The 22,107-nt window shown below is 40.7% G+C and overlaps 1 protein-coding gene across 1 annotated transcript in view; it reads left to right on the top strand.

Moving 5' to 3' along the window:
- Nucleotides 1–22,107, top strand: part of Adamts12 (ADAM metallopeptidase with thrombospondin type 1 motif 12) — a 229,743-nt gene that overhangs the window by 151,579 nt on the left and 56,057 nt on the right. Inside the window, exons 11-15 of the mRNA XM_057789662.1 lie at nt 55–200; nt 1,616–1,785; nt 8,586–8,719; nt 17,462–17,582; nt 20,530–20,774. Coding sequence (XP_057645645.1) covers nt 55–200; nt 1,616–1,785; nt 8,586–8,719; nt 17,462–17,582; nt 20,530–20,774 — 816 coding nt within the window. The remainder of the gene's footprint in view (nt 1–54; nt 201–1,615; nt 1,786–8,585; nt 8,720–17,461; nt 17,583–20,529; nt 20,775–22,107) is intronic.

The raw sequence follows: 22,107 nt of genomic DNA, 5'->3' as shown, positions 1-22,107 counted from the left end.
TGCTATGGAATCTTCCTGACATATGTGTCCCCACCCCCTCACATCTCTTTGCAGTGGTGTATGGCTGGAAAGTGTATCACGGTGGGGAAGAAACCAGAGAGCATCCCTGGAGGCTGGGGACGCTGGTCATCCTGGTCCCACTGCTCCAGGACCTGCGGGGCAGGAGCACAGAGTGCAGAGAGGCTCTGCAACAACCCCGAGTAAGGCCTGATGTGAACACTTGCTCTCCTCACTTCTGGATGGTGCTGGGAGGCTATTCTCGAATGGCACGACACCATTCTTGAAGGTGTCTGGAGAATACCAAAGACAGAAAGACCCAGATAATTCCCAAAGACAGAAAGACCCAGAGATTCACACACGTAAAACAAAGCACTTCTGCTTTGCAGAATAAGAGCCATGTATTTTTTAAAGCAAGTGATAAAAGTGGTTACAAAACCTCTCAGTATCTAATTTCCAAATCTTAATCTTCCCCTTTTCTTAATTAACACAATACTGTTTATAAACTGTATATGCACATGTGCTACATAAACATACAATTTGTTATATATAAAGTGTGGGTTTTTTGCAAATGACAAATAAGTATTTTATTTTTCCATTCAAAAATTTACATTTCCTCCACTCCTCCCATTCCCCTCCTGTTTCCCCATTCCCTCCTCCCTCCCCCTCCCTCCTTACGAGAGGGCAGGGAACCCTCTGAGATTTGTATGGATTCAGCCACCACATCTTCCTTGGGAAGATGTTTAGCAACACATCTCTTCAGAGAAGGTATATGGCCTAGCTGAGGCACCGCAAAATGATCCCCAGCCCAGAGTTAGAGGTCAGTGTTTTCTCACGCCCATCACCAAGGCTGCAATTTTGAAGACATCTGACCCTATAACTCATTTTCTTGATTTTCTTGAGACCTCTGTCAATGGGAACAGGTTGTATTGTATAAAGGCCTCTGCGATTCCTGTCACAGAGTGTATGAGCCAACTAGACCCACTTATGCTGTAAGGCTGTAGCTGTCTTTGATCACAAATGATATGCAATGGTCTAAAAACTTTATTTTTCCCTGGGTTCTTTTCCTGACCTTATCTTCATCACTGGTCAAGTGAGACCATTACAGGGACAGTGAAATACTGGCACAGTTTGGCTCCTAAGGGGTTCTTCTTGGTAATACCTGTCAGTTGGAAATGAGAAAGGCAGATGCCAAGTCACAGAGTCCCTGTTAATAAATGGAGACTTGCATGACCTCAGAACTTAAGGACAATTCGTGTTACCTCCTCAAGGAAGAGAAGAAGGAAGAGTCTGCCTTGTGAGCTACCTGAGCTCAGCTTGCACTAAGAAAGATGGGGAAGGGGAGTAGACTGAGTCTCATGGCTGTCACAGAGAACAAGAACACAACTAGACTTGCGGGATTGTTTCTCGGGGCTGAAAATCGGCTGAGAGAGCAGATGGCTAAGAACTCGGGCTGCAGCTCATAACACATGTAATTGGAAGGCTTTATCTGTTTCTTCAAGTCAGAAACTGACATGGCTTGAAAAGGAACAGTCATGGCTAGGTGGCAAAGGATTTTAACAGGAAATTGTGGGCTTCTCAGGAAACTTAAAGAACAGCTTGTCTGTTTTATCTGTAGACCAAAGTTTGGCGGGAAATACTGCACTGGAGAAAGAAAACGCTATCGTTTATGCAACATCCGTCCCTGCCGCTCAGATACTCCGACTTTCCGGCAGATGCAGTGCAGTGAATTTGACACTGTTCCCTACAAAAACGCATTCTATCGCTGGTTCCCAGTGTTTAATCAAGGTAAGGGGCCTTCAACATGAATCTCAGGTCTGGAGTTTCTCAGAAGCTCTACAACGGTCATCTGGGGTTCTCAATTGTAGAAGACAATTATACTAACTGGCTCAAGCTGACCTCTAAGTGTTGAAGGCTGAATATGCCCTATTCTTCCCGTAGGAGATGAAAGTGATGTCCTTCAAACATGGGGCCTTGCTTGCAATAAATGAGACATGAAACAATTAAGATACTCATTGCTTGTTGGTGGTCCCTTGGAACGGAATGTGATTTCGGTAGATATTCAGGACAGATGGGGCAGGAATAATTTAAATGCAGTTGATGATTTTAGGTATAATAGGTCTTTCTGTGAAGGAAAGAAAAAGTAAGGCATTGAAAAAAGTCATTTCATATGGAGAACAGTTCAAAAAAGTCAAGATAGTAAAAATGACTTCATCAGAAATGAATGCTGGGCCTGAGATCAACATTCCATGTGTGAAGCATAGCACAAGAAGATTCAAAAGTAAAATCAAAGATCTCAAGGATGAAGGTCAAGGGATGGAAAATTGGCTAAGATGAAGAATGTAACTACCGGTTGACCACACTGTCAGATATAGCTCTACATTCTTTCCTGAGCATGAAGTTAGCAATCCATTGTCTATGTTAATCATTATTACTTGAACAAGGAATAAAACGAGAAAGATCTCCCTAACTTAAGGCTATTTGAGGCAAGGGAGTAAAAAGAATAGCTAATCTAACTTTCATATGATGATTAGATTCCTGAAATTCCAATGTGCTGAGAGTCATGAGGAGCCACAGATGCAAGAATCTCCCAGTTGGCTTCTAACACAATTCTACTCAACAGCTCTAGTCAAAAGCTCTTCAGAGATTTGCCCATATTGAGCCTCCAAAGCATCTTGTTAGCTATCATTTTTCCTTGTCCCCAGTTCTTGCTTTATGGGAGTGAAGCAATCAGGTATTGGTGCAATCAAAACATTCGCTTTTAGGGAAACAAATGTGTATCCTCACGGGCTCCCAAAAAAGTAATGAGAAAGGAACATTTAGTCAGTTCCATCTGTGTCTATGTCCTGCATATTTTGTTGAAAGTGTTGGGGCCACTGAATTTATGCACTGAATGAGTAGCCTTCTAGGACTAACAAACGAAAACAGGTCCCTTGGTCTTATGGGTGCTCAATTTGTATCCCATACCCTTCCCAAGGGTGCAGAATTGGACTTGAGTGTATTGAATGCTGATAGTTCAAATAGCTTGAGTTGACATAAAAAGGGTTGATTCAATTTGGCTTTTCATTGATTTATAAGCAATTATTATGTACCTACTTTTTGCTTAGTATGGCTGTGGGTACTAAAGAAATAAGGGTCATAAGAGTGGGCAAAGCTTTTGTAGGCTTTGGAGTGACTGGTTTGCATTTATCACTGGAATTGAATATGATGGCTGAGCTGTTTATCTGTGATGGAAGCATCAATCCTCCAGCCTAGTGTTTTCTCCACATCGGAACAGCTGCTCTTTCCCCCAAGCCACACAAAATGCATCAAAACTTTTTCTCGTCTTAAATATTTTTATCCTTCATTTCAAATTTGATGTTTCTACTTCTAATGGTCACTTCTTAAGATTATTAACCCCGAAGGCCGAACCATCCTGTTTTAGCAGGATCAAAACCGCAACCTTTCATTCAGTAATTACATCCAGTTACATGAGCTTTCTTGGGAGAGCAGATGAATCACACAGTGCGAGGGTAAGATTCATCTATTAAAAACAAGTTTTATTTAATTTTTGTATTTTTGTACCTAACGCTCACTTTTAGGGTCACTGACAAAAAGTATTTAGTGACTGCATTTCTGCAGAACTGAAAGCGCAAACTCTGACTTGGTAAATTCCCTCAGCCACACAAGCTTGCTGGAAAGGTTAATCAGGCAGTTTGAGGGCAAGAGTTCACCTGCAAATTGATTTTAGTGTTTTTGCTTAGCCAAATTACAAACGCTATTGAAAGCTAGAGGGAAAACATCACATGACCGAGACGAAAGGATACAGCAGGGCAGGGGAATAGATGTGAGACAATGAATTCAGCACGAGAGGTTTTAGACTCCGTGGCCCACATCTGAGTCAGTGAATCTCTGGTCCACATGAGGACGGGAGAGAATGAAAACCATCTACTGCCACCCTTGCCTCCTTATGTAGAACCCCTTGTGACAAGATCGATACCTACAGACTCACTCACAGTACCATGAAAGAGAGGCTGGAGAAGTGGGGCTAGGACACATGCAAGACTTTTGACTCAGCATTATAAACTGTTTAAGGGACACTAACCTTCCGTTTTCATTGCCTTCTTCAATCAGGGTTCTCCCTGGTCTAAAGCAAAGATAAACTCTGAAGGGATAAAAGCAGTTGGTCTAGTGGACGTAGAAGTGGGCGGTTACAGTCGGGGTATAGTAGGGGTAAGAGGGTAGTTGAGGCAAGAGGAGAGGGCAATCTACTAAGATAAGACACACTTTGAAATGACTTCAAAAATGTCATAATGTTATGTAATGTATTATATGCTAATTTTATAGATAAATTAAAAACAGTGGTTGATCTACATACTGCCTGCTATTGTTTTTGCCATAGTTATCTAAGGATATTTGAAGCATTTATCTAATTGTTCTTTACCAATAAAATAATCAGGAGTCAGATATTGAGATAAGAACCTGAAAGATCAGAGAAGCAGGAGAGTAGCCACCAGTGACTTCCTACCTCTTCTGATCTCCCTTCAAAAAGGCTGAGATTCTCTCTCAGACCCGCCTTATTCCTTTCTGTCTCCTATCTGTCCACAGTCCTCCATACCCCTAAGTCAATTTTGCTCAACTAGTGGCTAGCTCCACCCTCTGACTCAAAGCAAGCTTTATTTTCAGAATAAACTCAAACTATCACTCAACAGATATTTCTGAGGCTAGCAAACCACACACTTACATTCAACAGATATTTGTGTTTTGTGTGTGCAGCATACTTCATGTATGTTTGCATGCTCTAACATTAAAGGGTGTGTCAATCCTATACTGGGAAGACAGAGCGGAGGGGAGTTTTGAAATAAAGACGTCTCATCATGGAAATATATTGTGATAACCATGAAATAAAGGAGAGTATTCAATTTCTATTGTTTCAGAGCCAAGGCATTGCTGTGGAAAGGATTATATGTGTTTTATAAACTGTAAACGTTCCCAATCGAATGGAAGAAAAATGCACTCTTTGCATTCAATCTGTTCCCAGGAAGTAATCATGGTTAATAGCACATTCTTTGTTTGCACAAGAATAGATTGTCCTTGTCGATTTTGAAGCTTTCTTGATTCCCTAAGTGTAGATCGTGGAATGAAAAAAGTTCACATATTCCTCTCAGTTAATTGCACAGCTTCCCATTACAGAAATTGAACTTAGTTGATGTATGTGTTTGTCTCTGGATAAGCATTCCACTGCTGTGCAAATCCTCTTTACTTCTCTCACTAAGGATAATAGTTATTTTTATAACAGCCTGAGCTAATATTGTCTCATGATTAAAATGACATTCCATGTTGATCCAAAAAGAATATTTTCACTAATAATATTGATAATGCCACAGCATTTATTTGGCAAAGATAAATCAGAAGTCCTTTGCAATAGTCATGTTCAATAGTAATCACTCTGAGAGAGGTTAATGTGTCAATGCTTACAACACTGTCTTTGAAAGAATCCCCTCTGTGCAGCCTAAACTCTTAAAACTTTGATCTGAGAATAAAATTTGGGCCCCAATATCTCAAACTCGGTGCTGGGTGAAGGAGAATCTTCAATCCTGAACTTCTTTCTGCATCTTATTGAGTGTATATTCCTTCCCAGCCTCTACTGGCTGTCAGTAGCTAATCAACATATACTAGACCTGAATGTCCCTAAGAACATGGCTGTTGAGCACACTTCAAATCCACAGCCTTAGAACTGTAGTCAGGAAGGCCTCTGTAGAATAGCACTGATGATGTCCACAGTTACAGTAAAGAAAGTCTGGAGATACCCGTCTGTCTGAACAAGATTTATATTCTTTACACTAAATGGGCAAGTCACCAGTCATTTAGAAAATATGCAAATGAAGTATGAACTTAATGCAAGCTTGGTTAATAATTAATAATCTGCAGAGATAATTTGTGTTTGTTTTGTTGTTGTTCGTCATGAGAACTGAGCAGCAGTTACTAATCTCTTCACTAGTTGAAGAAATTGGAAGGAAGTCACAAGATGTCAATGCCACTTTTAATGAGCTTTTGAAAACCTTAAGTTAATAGTGAGGATATAGAAATAATGACCATCATTAGCTGAGCCCTTATTGTGTGTCTATAGCACAGGACCGAGTACTTAGCATACAGCTGAAGCACAGAAAGAATAAGTCATTTTCTCATGATGATATTAGGTTTTCATGAACTGAAACTATTTCAGCTGTTCTCTGTAGAAATTATTATTCCAGGATCTAGCACTTTCTCCATATATGTGCACTATGAGATAATGTATATTAAATTAAAATGGAGTCCAGTTGGTGTGTCACTGAGTTTGTGTAATGGTGCAAAATGTGGACTCATTAAAGATCTCATCAAAGACATTCTTGTGGGGTTGAGACATTTAAATGACACATCGTAGGGGGTAGTACTTTGGACCCTGAACTCAATCGATTTGGTGGATTAGCTTTGCCATTCATACTGGAAGACCACAGTATTTATGTCTCTTATATCTACATTTACTAAATCTTGATATAGGTGATAAAAGTACTAACTGCATAGGAATTATGAAAGGAGATAACCTGTATAAATGAAAACGAAGTCCAGAAATAATGTTTAATAAAGTATTACCTGCTAATTTCAGCAAGTCAACTTTCTTTTAATTTACTGTGTAAACAAGACTAACAAAAATCTCTTTGTGTAGTTTTATCGTTCAGGAGGGAAGTCACACAGCGCAGACCCACAAACAGATAACAAGCGTCAGGACTAGCATCGGGACTTCACCACTCAGAACTTGGTGTAATGCTTAACATGGATGGGGGCTTATTCACTATAAAAACACAGTTATGTGATGGAAGACTAAGTACCTCCTTTAATATCCGCCCTACTTCATACCTGACTCTTCTTAACAGCTTTGAAGTACTTAAGCATCTTATTTTGTTTGAGATAGAGTCTCACCAGGTAGCCTTTTCTGCCCTGGAATTCCTTATGTAGACTAGGCTGGCCTCTAACTCACAGAGACCCATCTGCTTTTGCTTCCTGGGTGTTGTGGTTAAAGGTGTATACCAGCACACCTGGCCACTGTGTAATTGTTTTTAAAGGAAATCTCTGTAATTTTTTGAGGAATACTTTCCTTTCTCTACCTGTGTCCAAATACAAAATTATGAGTCTGTTTTCTCAAACTCAGATCAATGTCTTAGGAAGTGGTTCCCTAGCTTGAACAGACAAATGGATGTTCTCATCCCTGAGAAAGCATGATCACTCCTGGGTGGCTGCCCCTAAGCGCTTCTACTCCAGGTTGGTCAGCTGTAGTGTTAATCTGACTGCCAGGAGAGGAAGTTGGCAGTAATCCCAGTTTCTGTTTCACCCTCCGTTCTATGGTCCTGTCCATGGCCCTTTGCAGAAAAATCTCTTTGACATATTCTGACTTTGTCTGACTTCTCAGGCAACTATGAAATCATTTCGCATTCTCTATTTCCATATTCCCTTCCTTTGGGTTTATAATGATGTAACTGACCTCTGTCTCCAGTTTGTCCAGAAAACTTAGTATTTAGTGGGCAGACTCTTAGCTTTTGGCTGTGCTTGCTCGAGTTTTAGACTTTCACTTTTGTGACATGGATCATCACATCCTTACACCAACATAGTGCTGGCACCTTAGTTTTGCCTCTGATGTTTATCCATGCAGGGTAAGGCTTGTCTCCGCATCAAGAGGCCACCAGCTCTGCCCATAACACACAGATCTAGGGGAGCTTCCCATAGGGATTTCTGAAGAAGACATCCTCAAATTCTCACCCAAAGTAAAGTGTGGGCTTGGGGTATAGCTCCATGGTAGAGTGTTTACCTAGTGTGTGGGTGGCATCAAATTCAATTTTTAGCACTGCAATGAAACATAACACCCAAAATATAGCATTCAAAAGAAAAATACTACTTCACATATTATCCATTAAAAAATTTGAGGAACTTATGCTTTAAGTCTTCTATTTTTCTGAGTATTGTGTGTGCAGATATAGGTAGGTGTGTTTCATTTGATGTTCCTGTCTTCATTCCCAAGGCAGTGAAAAGCTGAATCTTAGAATGAATTCCAAGTGGGATCCACAGTAAAGTGATGGGCTTCTGTGATAATTATATTGGGTTCCAGTTTGCAGGATATCATATTCTTTGCTTCTATATTTTTGTGAAATATGACTACTCATTGGAGGTGTTAAGATGGTGGTGCTGATGTTGGTGCTACAGGAAGGGACTGCCTTCCCCCTAGAACTTCGCTCGCCTTGCTACAAGTGTCAGACTTGTCTAGATCCTGCATTACCTGTTATGATTACTGATCTCCTAGGTTAACACTAAATGCCCCAGGCTTTCTTATTTTTAGGTATACAGTTCAGTGTAGGATTGATCATTTACAAAAAAAAAAGGCATACAGAATTTCCAACTAGTCCTACAAATACAATTCATTATAAGGTTTTTATTGACAAAAAGAGGAACAAAAGTGCCTACGTTTTAGTATGTGTCTTAGGAAGGCAAAAGATGGGTTCTTAAATGGTACACAGGCATCTCGGGGAAGGGTCTGAGCTGCAGAGTTACCTCACAGGTTTGTCTTTTTCTCACTTCAGCACATCCTTGTGAGCTGTACTGCAGACCCATAGATGAGCAGTTTTCCGAGAAAATGCTGGATGCTGTCATCGACGGCACCCCTTGCTTTGAAGGTGGCAGCAGCAGAGATGTCTGTATTAATGGCATGTGTAAGGTATTGGGTATGTTTCCTTCATCTACAACTTTACAAAATGGTGGCTTTTAAATTTATGAAGTCAGAAGTTGTAAGCTTATTCTTTTATGACATTTGCATGTATCTTATTTCTTTATTAATAAATGGTCAGCTACACAAGAAGGTAAGACCTCTCAACACTCATTGAAGACAGTTTTGTTTTGGATAATTTTTTTAAGCTGATATTTTATGTCTTGATTTTCTATTGGCCACAAGGATATTATTTCAGACTTCAAGCAGAACCAAATTGAAGAGCCCAATTAAAGGCACATTATAGGAAAAGGCAACCTTGACTCTTTCAAGAATATTAAATTTGAAAAACAAACTCATCTCTAAAGCGTCTCCGTTGTCAACATAAGTGTCTCAGAAGGAGGGCGCATGATGGGAAGCAATAACACAGGCTTTTGATTTTTAAGTGTTTTCTAGACTCATCCTGGTAATCAATCCAAACTTTGCCTGCTTACACCTGTTTGTTAATGCTAAGAGTAAACTCATTAAAAATTACTTCTTTTTGCCTGTATTTAACTTTTCAAGAAATGGAAGAATACTCCTTGTGATCCAAAGTCTAGCCATAAATCTGTTTAAAGAGAAGGCACTTTTAGTTAGTGAAAGGGAAAAGGCACCATGACACCTAATGTACTGTTAATAAAGCAAATTTTAGCTGTCATGCTCAAGACTGGGAACTCATTCCACACCATCATTTACCGACTATACCATCTTGGACATCTTTCTGCAAAAATCAGTTTTCTGTCATAATATGAGTATATTATTTTTTCTCGTTTTTATTTGCAATTTTCATACAATGTATTTTAGTCAACTCATCTTTCTCCCCAATCCAACTCCCAGTTCCTACATGCCCAGCTGTGTATCTCTTTTTCTTCCCATCAAGTATAATTTCTGTTGCCCTTGTACTCTTAAATAAGTGGCTTTCCTCCAAAGTGTGCCAGCCTGCCAGAGGCCCTTAAGAAAATCTGATTCTCCTTCTTCTACCAGCTATCAGTTGCCAATAGCTCTATGATGAGATAATTTTTTTTGTTTGGCTTGAATTGTTCAGGTCTTCTGTGTGCTATCACAACTTCTGCCTGGTCATGGATGCAATGGCCTTGCTGTGTCTGGAAATTACCTTTTCCTTGAAGTCATCTGCTGCCTCAGGCTCTTACAACCTTTATGCCCCCTCTTCTGCAGTGATTCCTGAATCCCGGGAGGACAGACTATGATATAGATGGCCCATGTAAGGCTTAGCACCCTGCAATCTCTTATTCTCTGCATGATAACCAGCTGTGAGCATCTCCGTTATTAATCTTCTTTAAAAATAAGTTTCTCTGATAAGGGTTGGAAGATACACCACTCCATGGGTATAATTAGGAGGATTTTCAATACTATGGTAGCAGCTTCTCCCCCAGGGTCTATGGCCTGTCTAGCCACGCATTCTTGACCCTAATAACAGTGTTAGGAATGAAGTTAAACTTGTGGAGCAAGCCTCATATCCAATCAGAAAGTGGTTACTTTCAAGACATCCATGTCACTATTGCCCCCAGTGCCCCAGTCTTTCAGGTCAGTCAAACCTCACAGCTTTCACATCTGGGTAAGAGTGATGTTCACTTTTCTCCTCTAGAGGTGTGGTTGCACCTTTAAACACTCTGAAAGCTAGCCATTAGAGATGAAGCTTTTGAGTGAGCACCAGCTTTACTTCTCTAAACTCTACGATCCAAGTATGTGGTATCTTCAGCAACGTGAGGTTGCCAAGAGAACTGATAATAGTTTGTAATGTTTGCAGGATCTATGGGAATTTCCTGACCAACAACTCTAAGAGAGATAAGCCATTGCTGGTACGGGGCTTTTATTTGTTGGCCTCTGGTAACTAGTAGAGGCATCGTTGCCCTGTTATAGGGTAGCTTCCTTTTAACTCTTTTTATATAAGTATACATTTATGTTTGGAGGAATATATAGTAGTAGTTTCCATATGATTTATTCAAAAATGTCTTTAAGGTTAGTTATTGCTCCTTCTGTTCCCTACTTTACCCTTCTGTTTCCCCCACCCACTTAACCCTCTTGTATTCATTAGTACACTTTAGCTTCACACCACTGCCGTCTGTCCTCTGTTTCCCTTCTTTTGAACTTCTCATGGCTTCTTACCAATTTTCTGATATCTATGGGGATTCCAAACAGAATACACATATCCAAACGAGAGGAAACCAGGCACTGTTTGCCGTTCTGAGTCTGTGTTGCCTGTAATGATTATTTCCTGTTCCATCCATTTACTGGAAAATTTTATAATTTTGTTTTCCTTCACAGTTCAATAATATTCCATTGCATAAACGTACTACACTTTAGAGAATTCTCAAAGGATGAAATACAAAAGTCAAGAACCATTTTTAAAATGTCAACATCCTTAGCTATCAGAGACATACACATGAAAAGCACTTTGATACTTCATCTTATCCCAGTCAGGTCTAAGATCAAAAACAAGTGAACAAGTTTGTTTAAAGAAATAAAAGTGAAATACAGTGGTGCTAAATGCTGGCTGGCTGGCATGGGTGTGGTAAAAGGGAAGGCTTGCTCACTGTTGGTGGGGATGCGAACTGATGCATCCCCTATGGAAATCACTGCAGAGGGTCCTCAAAAAGCTAGAAGTAGATCTACCACATGATGCAGCTAATAGACATAATTGATCATTGATGTTCATTATTGCTCTATGGGCAATAAGCAGGAAATGGCAACAGCCTGGGTATTGAACGACTAATAATAAAACTGAGGCTGTTATATTGTATGCATGTAGGAACTTCTCAAAGAATAAATAAAAATGTGATTTTAAAATTAGGATTTTAATAGGTCTACTTAATGGGGATTGTCAAATATTTTTATAAGATCATATTCCCTAAGCTGTTACAAAACTAGTGCAGATTGAAATACACAATAAGCTCAATGCATTTTGCTTTGTAAAAATTTATGGCAATGTTTTCAACTGAGAAAATTGAAAAATTATTGCATAAATGTTTAGTGTCCCTGGATGGTGTATTTTCCCTCTTGAAACTGCTTTTGTCTTTATCTGAATGGAGACCAAAACACAAGAAGCAAGATAGTTATTTCCAGGTTCCAGGGAGCTAATAACAAGCCATGATTAGATTTTAATTTTAAAATCATTCAACCAAAATTTTCTGTTAAGTCAATTAATTCTTATGGCAGCTACAAAAAGCCCGAAACATGAATTTTGGATTAGGTGAGTTTACATATTTCAGGACCAAACAGCTCCAGCTTACTCTAAAGAAGTAATTCTGGCTAACGTGGATATCCTAGCTATATTTTAGAGCATGAGGACAGCTTTTAAAAATCACTGATTTCTGGGCCATGTCTCAAACTTGTTAATTCCGAATCCTGTGACAGGGACACTGATATTTTACAAGCTCCCAACACGATTAGTATGCAGTCAGAGCTGAGAACTGAAGTTACCAGAAAGGTAATGCTAAAATTGACTTTTAGACCTGAGTAAATTTGCATGTATAAAGATACTATTTTATTTTGCATATGAAAACCAGTGTTTTGAGCAAAATTTGAGGAATCCTAGTTGTCTACTGAAATCCATTAAACGAACTTAATAGAATAAACCAATTTCTCTAGGTTGGCTTTCTCCTCTTTTCTAGTTGTCAGTTAAGATCTTTTTTTAGGAGCGACAACTGGCTACTTTCTATAGATCCACACTAATTTTTTAAGTTCAAAAACTTATGTCAAAAAATATACGCAATAGCCTAGATATAAGTTATCCTCCCAAGATCTAGGTTGTAGGAATTTTCTAGCATCTCTAGCCTCCTTATTTTATTGCTATATTCTCTTAATTAGTTATCAACCAAGTTTCAGATACAAAAAATAAGCCCTGACTCCTCCTTAGCAGGAAACAACAAACCACCATTTCAAAACAAGTTCTGCCACCAAAAAGTCTGTCTTCAAATTTAAGCTCTGGGAACACAGATAATGTTAGCCACTCAGTAACAGGTGGTTACAATGTAGCTGGAGACTCTGGCAAAGAGCCAGAGAGATTGTTCTGGAAGCTTTCAATCCAGGTGGTCTGAGAATGCCTTTCCCAGTGACAGTTTGGTGCAAGTTCCCTAGAAGTACCCCTCAGAGTGTCTTCAGTGAGAGGATAAAGTAACCGGAGGAGAGGGTGTTGGAGGCAGTGTGAGGAGCAGAAGGGAGAGACGCGCAGTGAGCCTGGAGGAACAGCCATGCGTGTGGTGGGGTCATGGACCCCACAGTAAGGGTTTGGGCTCCACATTTACAGCAATGGTGAGCTATCAAAGAGTCAAGATGCAAGGTGCCGTAAGAGCTTCAAATGTGACTGGGGAAACGACTTAGCCACAATGAACAAGTTTCTACAGCTTAAATAGGAAAAATAAAACTATAGCAGGGCCATCATAAGCTGCTTCCTATAAGCCTGGTGACTTAAAACCAAAGAAACATATTGTCTTAGAATTCTTCAAGCTAGAACTCTGAAATGAAGTGTGGGAGTAGCCACATTCCCTCTGAAGGCTTAGTGAAGACTTTGACACCCCATGTCAGTTCTAACCTTTAGCTACCTCACATTCTGTCTCCATCTGTCTTTATTAGGGCTGTCTTCACTCCATGTGTCTGTGTCTGCAGAACTGTTCATCTGGGCACCGGTTATTGAGTTTAGAGCCACTGTAATCCTGTGTGACCTCTTCCTCTTTTGATTATATCTGCAATGATCCTCTCTCCTCCATAAGATCACATCCACAGCAGCACAGCCGCCTCTCATCCCACTGACGGCAGAAAGGCCATACGAAAGGTCCCTGTAGCCAAAGCACATGCTGTCAGATTCAAATGCATTTCTTTCTTTTCAGAGTCCTCCCATCCCCTCACCCTTGCCTTATCCACAGCAGGGAGGATTGACCTATTAGTTACTTTGTTTAGTTTTTAACTCTTGGAGGAGCGTTCTTGTTTGCTTTCTGTTCCTATGATAAACACCACGACTAAACACAACCTGGGGAGGAAATTATTTCAACTTACAGGTTACAGTCCAACATTTTTCTACACCTCAGTAGCACAAAAACTAATGGGTGCAGTCCCCAACTGAGACTACCTCAAATGACTCTGGGCTGTGTCAAGTTGATATCTGTAACTAACTAAGAAAGGAAGGTCTCCTCAGTAATCTAGAGTACCATGACAAAATATGCTAGGAAAATATTCGGGTCTCTTGTCTCCAACTCTTGCCCCTAGATAGGTGTGCTGGTGTTCCTGGAGAAACACGATCACCCACTCGGGTAGAAAGGCATGGACTTGAGAGATTTGTGTTTAACTTTTGGTTTGTCTTACTGTCCACATTAAAAGCATTCCTCTGCTGGTAGAGATTAAGGAAAATACTTTAAAATCAACAAGTCTCAGAATATGCTTCTCTGCCTTATTCCAAGTCAGTGGACAATTGAAGGTCACTGAGAATATGATTTATAAAGGACAGCCTATTAGAGAGTGCTCAAGGTTGGCATACGCGGGGCACTTGTGTGAGGGCTGGCATTTTATTTCTAGCTAGTGCAGACATCTATTTCACACATTCTTCTTTCCATTGTAACTTGTATAATTGAGTTTTGATTTTCAGAAAAATCTCTTAGTGTTTTTTGTTCACCAACGAAATCAGGTAGCAGATAGTTTTTGCACCTACAAGGTAACTGGAAATGACTAACCTGAGAATTTGATGTCAGTGGGTTTTCATAAGGCTCTGCTGGCCAAGAGGATAAAGCTTCAAACCTTTTTCCCCTCCTATGGTAAGATTTGAGGTGGATTTAAAATTTGAAGAAAACTGTCCGTGAGAAGAAGAATAATCTATCTGGACACAATTCTTTTTTTTTTTTTTTTTTTTTTTTTGGACACAATTCTTATACCCAACATGAAAGGAAATTAAGGACTATGGTGGTTTCCCACACATTCTCATGCAGCCTGAACCAGAGAAGCTTATTTGAAATTCATCTGTTTCATAAATTTTCAGATTGATAGCCTGATTTCAGGGGTTTTGAGCTATGGAAAACTTGAAGTTTCATCATATCCTCTTTCCATTCTGGGGATTTTAGAATGAAAAAGATTTGTTAACAAATATTTTGTTAACCATGTTAACAAAAATAAATTAGAAGTAAAGCAAAGTTGATTCAGAAGGACCACTGTGCAGAACACAGAATGGACTGGATCCAGAACACAGAATGGACTGAATCCAGAGCATGGAATGGCCTGCATCTAGAACACAAGATGGACTAGATCTAGAACGTGGAATGGACTGCATCCAGAACATGGGAGTGGGCTGGATCCAGAACATGGCATGGACTGCATCCAGAACAAAGAATGGACTGGCTCCAGAACACAGAATAGACTGGATCCAGAACACAGAGTAGACTATATCTAGAACACAGAATGGACTTGATCCAGAACACAGAATGAACTGAATCCAGAACATGGGATGGGCTGCATCCAGAACACAGAATGAGCTAGATCCAGAGCACAGGAACAAACTTGGGTTTAGTAAAGAGGGGGAACAGCTAATTCTCTCTCCAAAGGTTGGGGAGGGAAGGACACAGGATAGGTGGATACTGCCAAGGATGATGTGCACTGGAACAGTGGTCATGGGGGGCTCTGAAGGGCCTGATGATGGTGCCCAAGATTAAAGATTTTATCGATTCTTGCTCTGGTATCATCTCAGCAACAGCCTAGAGTCCTCCAACATTTGCTGGTTTGCCTGCTACCCCCAGTCAAGAACCAAAAAGACTAACTCTAGTGAGAAAATTAAGGGATTGAGCAGCTGCATCATCCCTGGGGTGAGAAGGAGGACTACACAGGTGTCTATCTACACAGACTTGCTGCTCCACCAACTCCAGTTCCAAATGGTTGTTGCAGTTGGGTGTTTCATACTGTGTTCAGTTCTAACTCTGACAAGGGGAACTTGAAGCTGAAGTAACTGTCTGTTTGTCCCCTTCCTTAGCAAAGTCAGTCACCCTTTGTCTCCATGGTGCTTTAGTCAAGGAGTCAAGGACTCTTAGATCAAAAACATTTGAGGAAAAATGCCTGAAATAATCATGTAGAGACCTTTTTTCTTGTTCCTTGGAAAATATAGCTTACAGTATAGCACATATATGTTATAACATATATAACGTAGTAGAACAACTGACTATATGGTACTTACATTGTATTGGGTATTTTTAATTGTCTGTTATTGAAAATAGATTCTTTTCTCAAACAAAATATCCTGATTATAGTTCCCCCCCCCCCTTTTTTTGGTTTTTCGAGACAGGGTTTCTCTGTAGCTTTGGAGCCTGCCCTGGAACTTCCTTTGTAGACCAGGCTGGCCTTGAACTCACAGAGATCCGCCTGCCTCTGCCTCCCGAGTGCTGGGATTAAAGGCGTGCGCCACCACCGCCCAGCTAGTTTCCCCTTTCTTGACTGATCCCAGCTTCTCTTCTCTTCCCCTCCCCTCATTTCCAGAATTTCCTCACTTTGGGTTTTCTTTACTGATTCTATTTTCAATTTCAGGTCTTGAACATTTTTATTTCTTCCTTACTGTTTATTTATTCCTCACTGTTTGTGTTTTCTTGTATTCCTTCAGGGGATCTATTCATTTCTTCTTTAAGAACCTCGATCATATTCATAAAGGCTGTTTTAAGGTCTTTGTATTATGCTTCATCCATGTTAGAATATTCAGGGCCTTCTGTGCTAGGATAGCTGGGCTCTGGTGGAGATATACTGCCCTGACTGGTTTTGATTGTGTTGTGACACTGGCATCTCAGCATCTAGATTTGAGATGATTATAGGTCTAGTTGCTGATTTCTAGATTTGTCTCTGTTGGGTGAGTGTTTTGCTCCTTGGTTTCTGTTTCGTCTCTGGATTTTTGGAGATCAGAATGGCTGTGTGTTACCTGCTCTCCTGGCATGTTCTGCTGGTGTATTCACAGGGATTGCTTGCTACTGTTGGGGGCTGAGTAACTGGGATGAGTTTGGGGAAGGAAGATTGGAGGAGAATGCCTTTGTGATTTTTAGGGGATGGGGTCATAGAGAAAAGGGAGACCCCAGCAGTTTCCTACTCAGAACTAGAGACGAGACTTGGAGGATTGGATTTCAGGAACAGTAGGAGAGGTGTGGATCTGCCTTCAGGCTACGTATTGTCCTGGGAGAAGCTGTGCTTGGGTTAACAGATGTTGCCTGCTCGAGTTGGGATCTAGAAAGTGGGGAGAGATAGGTTAGGAGGGGATGGCTTGTGGGATCTACAGGATATGTGGGCAGGGGTAAGGGAAGGCTATAGTTGGTGTTCTGTTGCAGCACTAGGAACTAGACTTGGAGATTTGATCTGAGGGAACAGAGAGAGAGAAGGTCTGCAGTCTACTTGGTTTTCTGGTAGGTGTGGCCTCTGTATTGACTGTTATGATTAGTCTACAGATGATTTAAAGAATATGTTATATGCAAACATCATGCCCTTTGTATAAGGGATTCGAGCATCTGAAATGTTGATTGTCTTGAAGCCAATCCCCCCCATGACTGTTAAGGGATAATTCTTTTGCTTTTTTTTTTTTTTTTTTGTCAATAGTAGGGCACTTTGGATATTCCTGTGCCTGCCACCAGGAAAAGAAAACAAGCACCCCAGTTTATGATTAATAATGTGGGAGATGAGAAGTTAAGGTAGAGTTAGGTATAACGTCTCCTAGTCACGTCATTCATGCCAACCTTTTCTTCCCCACAGAGGGTCGGCTGTGACTATGAGATTGATTCTAATGCTACTGAAGATCGCTGTGGTGTGTGCCTTGGAGACGGATCTGCCTGCCAGACTGTGAAGAAGCTGTTTAGACAGAAGGAAGGATCAGGTAATACACAAACCCAGCCAACTGAAGTATCAAGGGACTTTGGAAAACCAAAAAGAAGAAAATTAATTTCCTTGTTTTTATTTTAAAGATAGCTTGTAAAAACTTCAACATAGAATATATTTCTCACCACTAAGGAATCAGCTCCCTTCGGCAGTCACAGGAAAAACATTGGTTGCTAAGAAAATACAGGAAGTGTCACACTGACCTGAAAGGGCTCGTGGCTGCTCAAGGGAATAGATAACAGTGTGGTCTCTAGGAGGGCATCCTTCTTCAAAATATGCATCATTAAGAGTAGCAGGATAAAGACAATGACATTGGATTAAACCAAAAACCAGGGGAGAGATGAGGTCAAAAGCTGTCCGTGAAGAACATACTCAGAAGATGGGTTTTATATTTGAGGATGGGGAAGCCAGGATGGAACAGGTGGGAAGGCAGCAGTACTGAAATGTAGCTTCATGGTCAAAGGGGAGGAAAGACAGCAATACTTCGGATCCCCAGCCTGTGAATAGTTGTACCTTATGAGTCTCAGGGGAGCTCTCCTACCTAATATAACTGTTAACATAGACTGCTCATTTGTTTTTTTTTTATTTTTTTATTGACCTCTACATTTTTCTCTGCTCCCCTCCCTGCCTCTCCCCTCCCCTCTTTTTAGAACATTAATTTTTATATAGTTCTTCCTCATTCTGTGACTTGTGTTAAACACAGAGCTGTATCTGAGCCAGACACCTACAGGCCACTGCGCTCCTGTGAGAAACCAGAAGATGGATTTAATAAATTGAACGTTTTCTCAGGAAGTTCCTCACATACATTGTGAGCATTAGGCCACTAGTGAACATTGTTTGGGTTGCCACTAGCAGACATCATTGGAGGAAATTTATGCAGACTTAGTCATGTGACTGCTTTCTGAGCACCTGCTTCTTAGAAGTGACAATGACCAGGAACCCAGTAACCCAGTGTGCCAGTGAATCAAATACTTCTTTTTCCCACTGCGGACAAAAAAAAAAAAAAAAAAAAAAAAAAAAAAAAAAAAACAGTTTCATAAGGTGACGTGTGAGATAGCCATGTCTTCGGAAGTCAGACTGACTTTTTTTGCCCTATCCTCAAGGACCTCGAGTGTTGTAGACTTGGATGTGATAGGCAGGTTCTCCGGGTGGTCTCCATGGACCCAGAGACTTCTTTTTTGAGGTCAGATTGTAATTTCCATTTTTCTCTAAGTGGAGGTTGTTAACTATGGGGAAAATTTCACTCCTACCAGTACCTTTTCTCTTTCCAAGCATTCAGAAGAGGTACAGATAATCACTAAGAATTTCTATTTTACATTTAGTATTTTTCCATTTTTAGTCTGTCTGAAATTAAATGGCTTTAATGAGCTAAAGCAGACAAGTTCAGGAAAGCTAAATGGAGTTGAACAGACTCTTGCAAGACTCACCTGAAATTTGACTAGCAAGATAAAGCGGCCCAGGCATGTTCAGGTCCCGGAGAAAAGAGTTGTGTTAGTCACACCTTTGCGTCGTCATTACATTTTGCCTATGAGGAAACCACTTAAGGGAGGAGAACATGGTTTTGACACAAGGTTTTAGGAATTTCGATCCATTCTTGGCAGACTCCACTGTTTCTGGGTCCCAAATGGCAGAATGCCATGGCAACAGAAGCATGTGGGAAAAACTATCAATCACATGACAATCAAATTTCCAGAGGACACCCACTGTGGTCTCCTGGCTCTAGCTAGCCCCTACCTCCTACTTTTTACTGCAGCCTGACAATGCCATCAGATTAGGTTAGAGCTCTTAGGATCCAAACGCTTCCCTGACCCTATCAGCTAGTACATCAACCTATACACACACACACACACACACACACACACACACACACACGCACGCACACAAGCTCTCACGGAGAATTAACAGGATGACTAGTGCCTTAAAACCATTTAAAGAAAACGTAATCTTTGAATGGTAAATCTGAGAGAATCCTTACCCATCATCCTTCAGTTCCTATTGTTTGTACAGATGAATTCAAAAGAGTTAAATGAACTGAAAAGAGGTAGATGAACTGATTCAATTCATAGAGATAATGTATAAACTGGACCACAAGGCCATCTTAAAACCCATGCACCTTCCGTCCTGTGAAGTTAGGGCTCCTGGGAAGCACAAACATGGGAGTGTAGCGAGCAAGTGAACAGAGGCAACCACTACGTGTCCATTTCTTCTCTCCCCAGTGTGCCTCCTACCATGGCAACCATTGAACAGAGGATTGCCACTGGAGTTGACCTATGCTTTAAAATAGATATGTGGCTTTTTTCCCAGAAACCCAGATGAGAGCACCGGAAATAAGTTATAAATCTGTAATTTTGCAGAACATAGGAGGAAATGAGAAGGAAAGGCTTCCTGATGAACAGGATTGTACAATGGCATAGAAAGCAAGGCTCAGAACTTAGGTATTCATCATGGGCTGATTGAAGCAAACCAGATGGCAATCAATTCAAGGTTCCTTCCGGAAGTTCTTAATGAATGGCAGCTTGGGTTAAATTATATCTAAGAATCTATTTTTGACATGATGGTGATGGTGAAGAAGGAAAGTATGTAGCCAGTAAATTGCTTGTGGGAGCTGATCTGATGGCAACAATAAAAGGGGGAGGGAGGGATGCCAGTAGGAAACTAACATGGAGCTCAGACATTTTGAAACATTCATATAAAGTCACAGAAAAATAAATGTTGGGTCAACCATAAATTCTCAGAGTCCCATCTGTCTTGCTCACCTACGGTTACTGAGTTGTTGACTTGCTAAGTCATGAAGCGCCTGAGAATTCTGCTCCTGCGAAGTTTCTTTCCAATTCAACACAGTCGGTGCTTCTGCCCATCTCAGTGGCCATGCAGCATGGACACCGAAGGCTGGAGCTGCTGAGAAGCCAGTACGCCTCCTTCATTATTGTCTCCTTTGTCCTTAGGTTATGTCGACATCGGACTAATTCCCAAAGGGGCGAGGGATATAAGGGTAATGGAAATCAAAGCAGCTGGAAATTTCCTGGCCATTAGGAGTGAAGACCCAGAAAAGTATTATCTCAATGGAGGGTTTATTATCCAGTGGAATGGGAACTATAAACTGGCAGGGACCGTCTTCCAGTATGACAGGAAAGGTGATCTGGAGAAGCTGATGGCTCCAGGCCCCACCAACGAGTCAGTGTGGATCCAGGTAACTCTGAAGAAAAAGGGGCTACTGACCAGTGTGTTTGCTGGTATCCTTCTCATTTCCTTCCCAAGCTGTTTAATAGAGGACATTAGCAGTGAATCATTAGTTTCCTTACCAAAGAACAGGGAGGAAGAAAGATATTTGTGCTGTTTCTTCTTTGTTCTTTTTTTTAAAAAAAAAAAAAGATTTATTTATTATGTATACAATGTTCCTCCTGCATGTACACCTCTATATGCTAGAAGAGGGCACCAGACCTCTTGGTTATGAGCCATCATGTGGTTGCTGGGAATTGAACTCAGGACCTCTGGAAGAACAGCCAGTGTTCTTAAACTTTGAGCTATCTCTCCAGCCCCAAGTGTAGCTCAGGCTGGCCTCGAACTTGTGATCCTGCCTCTGCCTTCTTCAGCAAATCCTACTGGTGTGCTCCACCACAACTGGCTTCTTTGTTCTTTAGAACTGCTGAAACCTCAGGAACAAAATTCAAGATCTTAAAACCATCCATTGGGAGGTTTGAACTTAGTTCTCAGGCTGATCTCTTCCTCATGTGTCTAAAGTGTCGCAGGATGGCTTCCCATCAGTGGTGATGAACTGAGGTGCCACAAGGAGGGCTTGCATTATAGTATTGCATCAAAGGTTTTGTCTTTGTTAGGCAGAGAGCTGTAGAAAATGGGATCGCTGTGTTGGGTAGGTGAAGGTAGCTCAGGACTGAAAGATGGTCCAACTGAGTCAGATTTAGTCACATCCTAAAACCAGAAGGAGGTCAATTCAGAGCCAGAAGGCAGAAGACTCTTGGAAGATGGAGGACATCTATCATGTCAAAAAATATGTTTCTATCAACATATTTTGCCCTAAAACTACTATACATTAAAGTTAGTCCTCCACCAAGAGCTAGAGAAGGAACTTCATTAAAGACAACAACTGTAATACAAGTTAATATCTGAGTGCTAACTTCATGTCATATAATAATCTGTTTGCACAGATGGGTTTGCTTTAACCCTTATGAAAACTCCATCACAGATACTTTGTAGGTTTGTTTTGAAGATAGTTAGTACATGGGGCATAGGGTGACATATTGGCTGAATCCCACAGTGAAATGTCCATATGATTAAAATGCCCTATTTACATGGATAGAAGTTTCTATATTTCAGTCAATAAACAATTGCATAAATATAGACGACAGCAAAAGTAGATTGATAGACAAATACAGAGAGACATAGGGGGAAAACCACCCACAGTAACACATACTTCTATAGTTACTTCTAAATGAGAGACAGTCTGTAAGGTTTTATGTGAATGTATTCATGCATGTATATGTGTTATCATTCATGACGCGGGT

Source organism: Chionomys nivalis, chromosome 15, assembly GCF_950005125.1.
Source record: "Chionomys nivalis chromosome 15, mChiNiv1.1, whole genome shotgun sequence".
Lineage (NCBI taxonomy): Eukaryota > Metazoa > Chordata > Mammalia > Rodentia > Cricetidae > Chionomys > Chionomys nivalis.
This window is presented reverse-complemented; position numbering and strand designations above follow the sequence as displayed.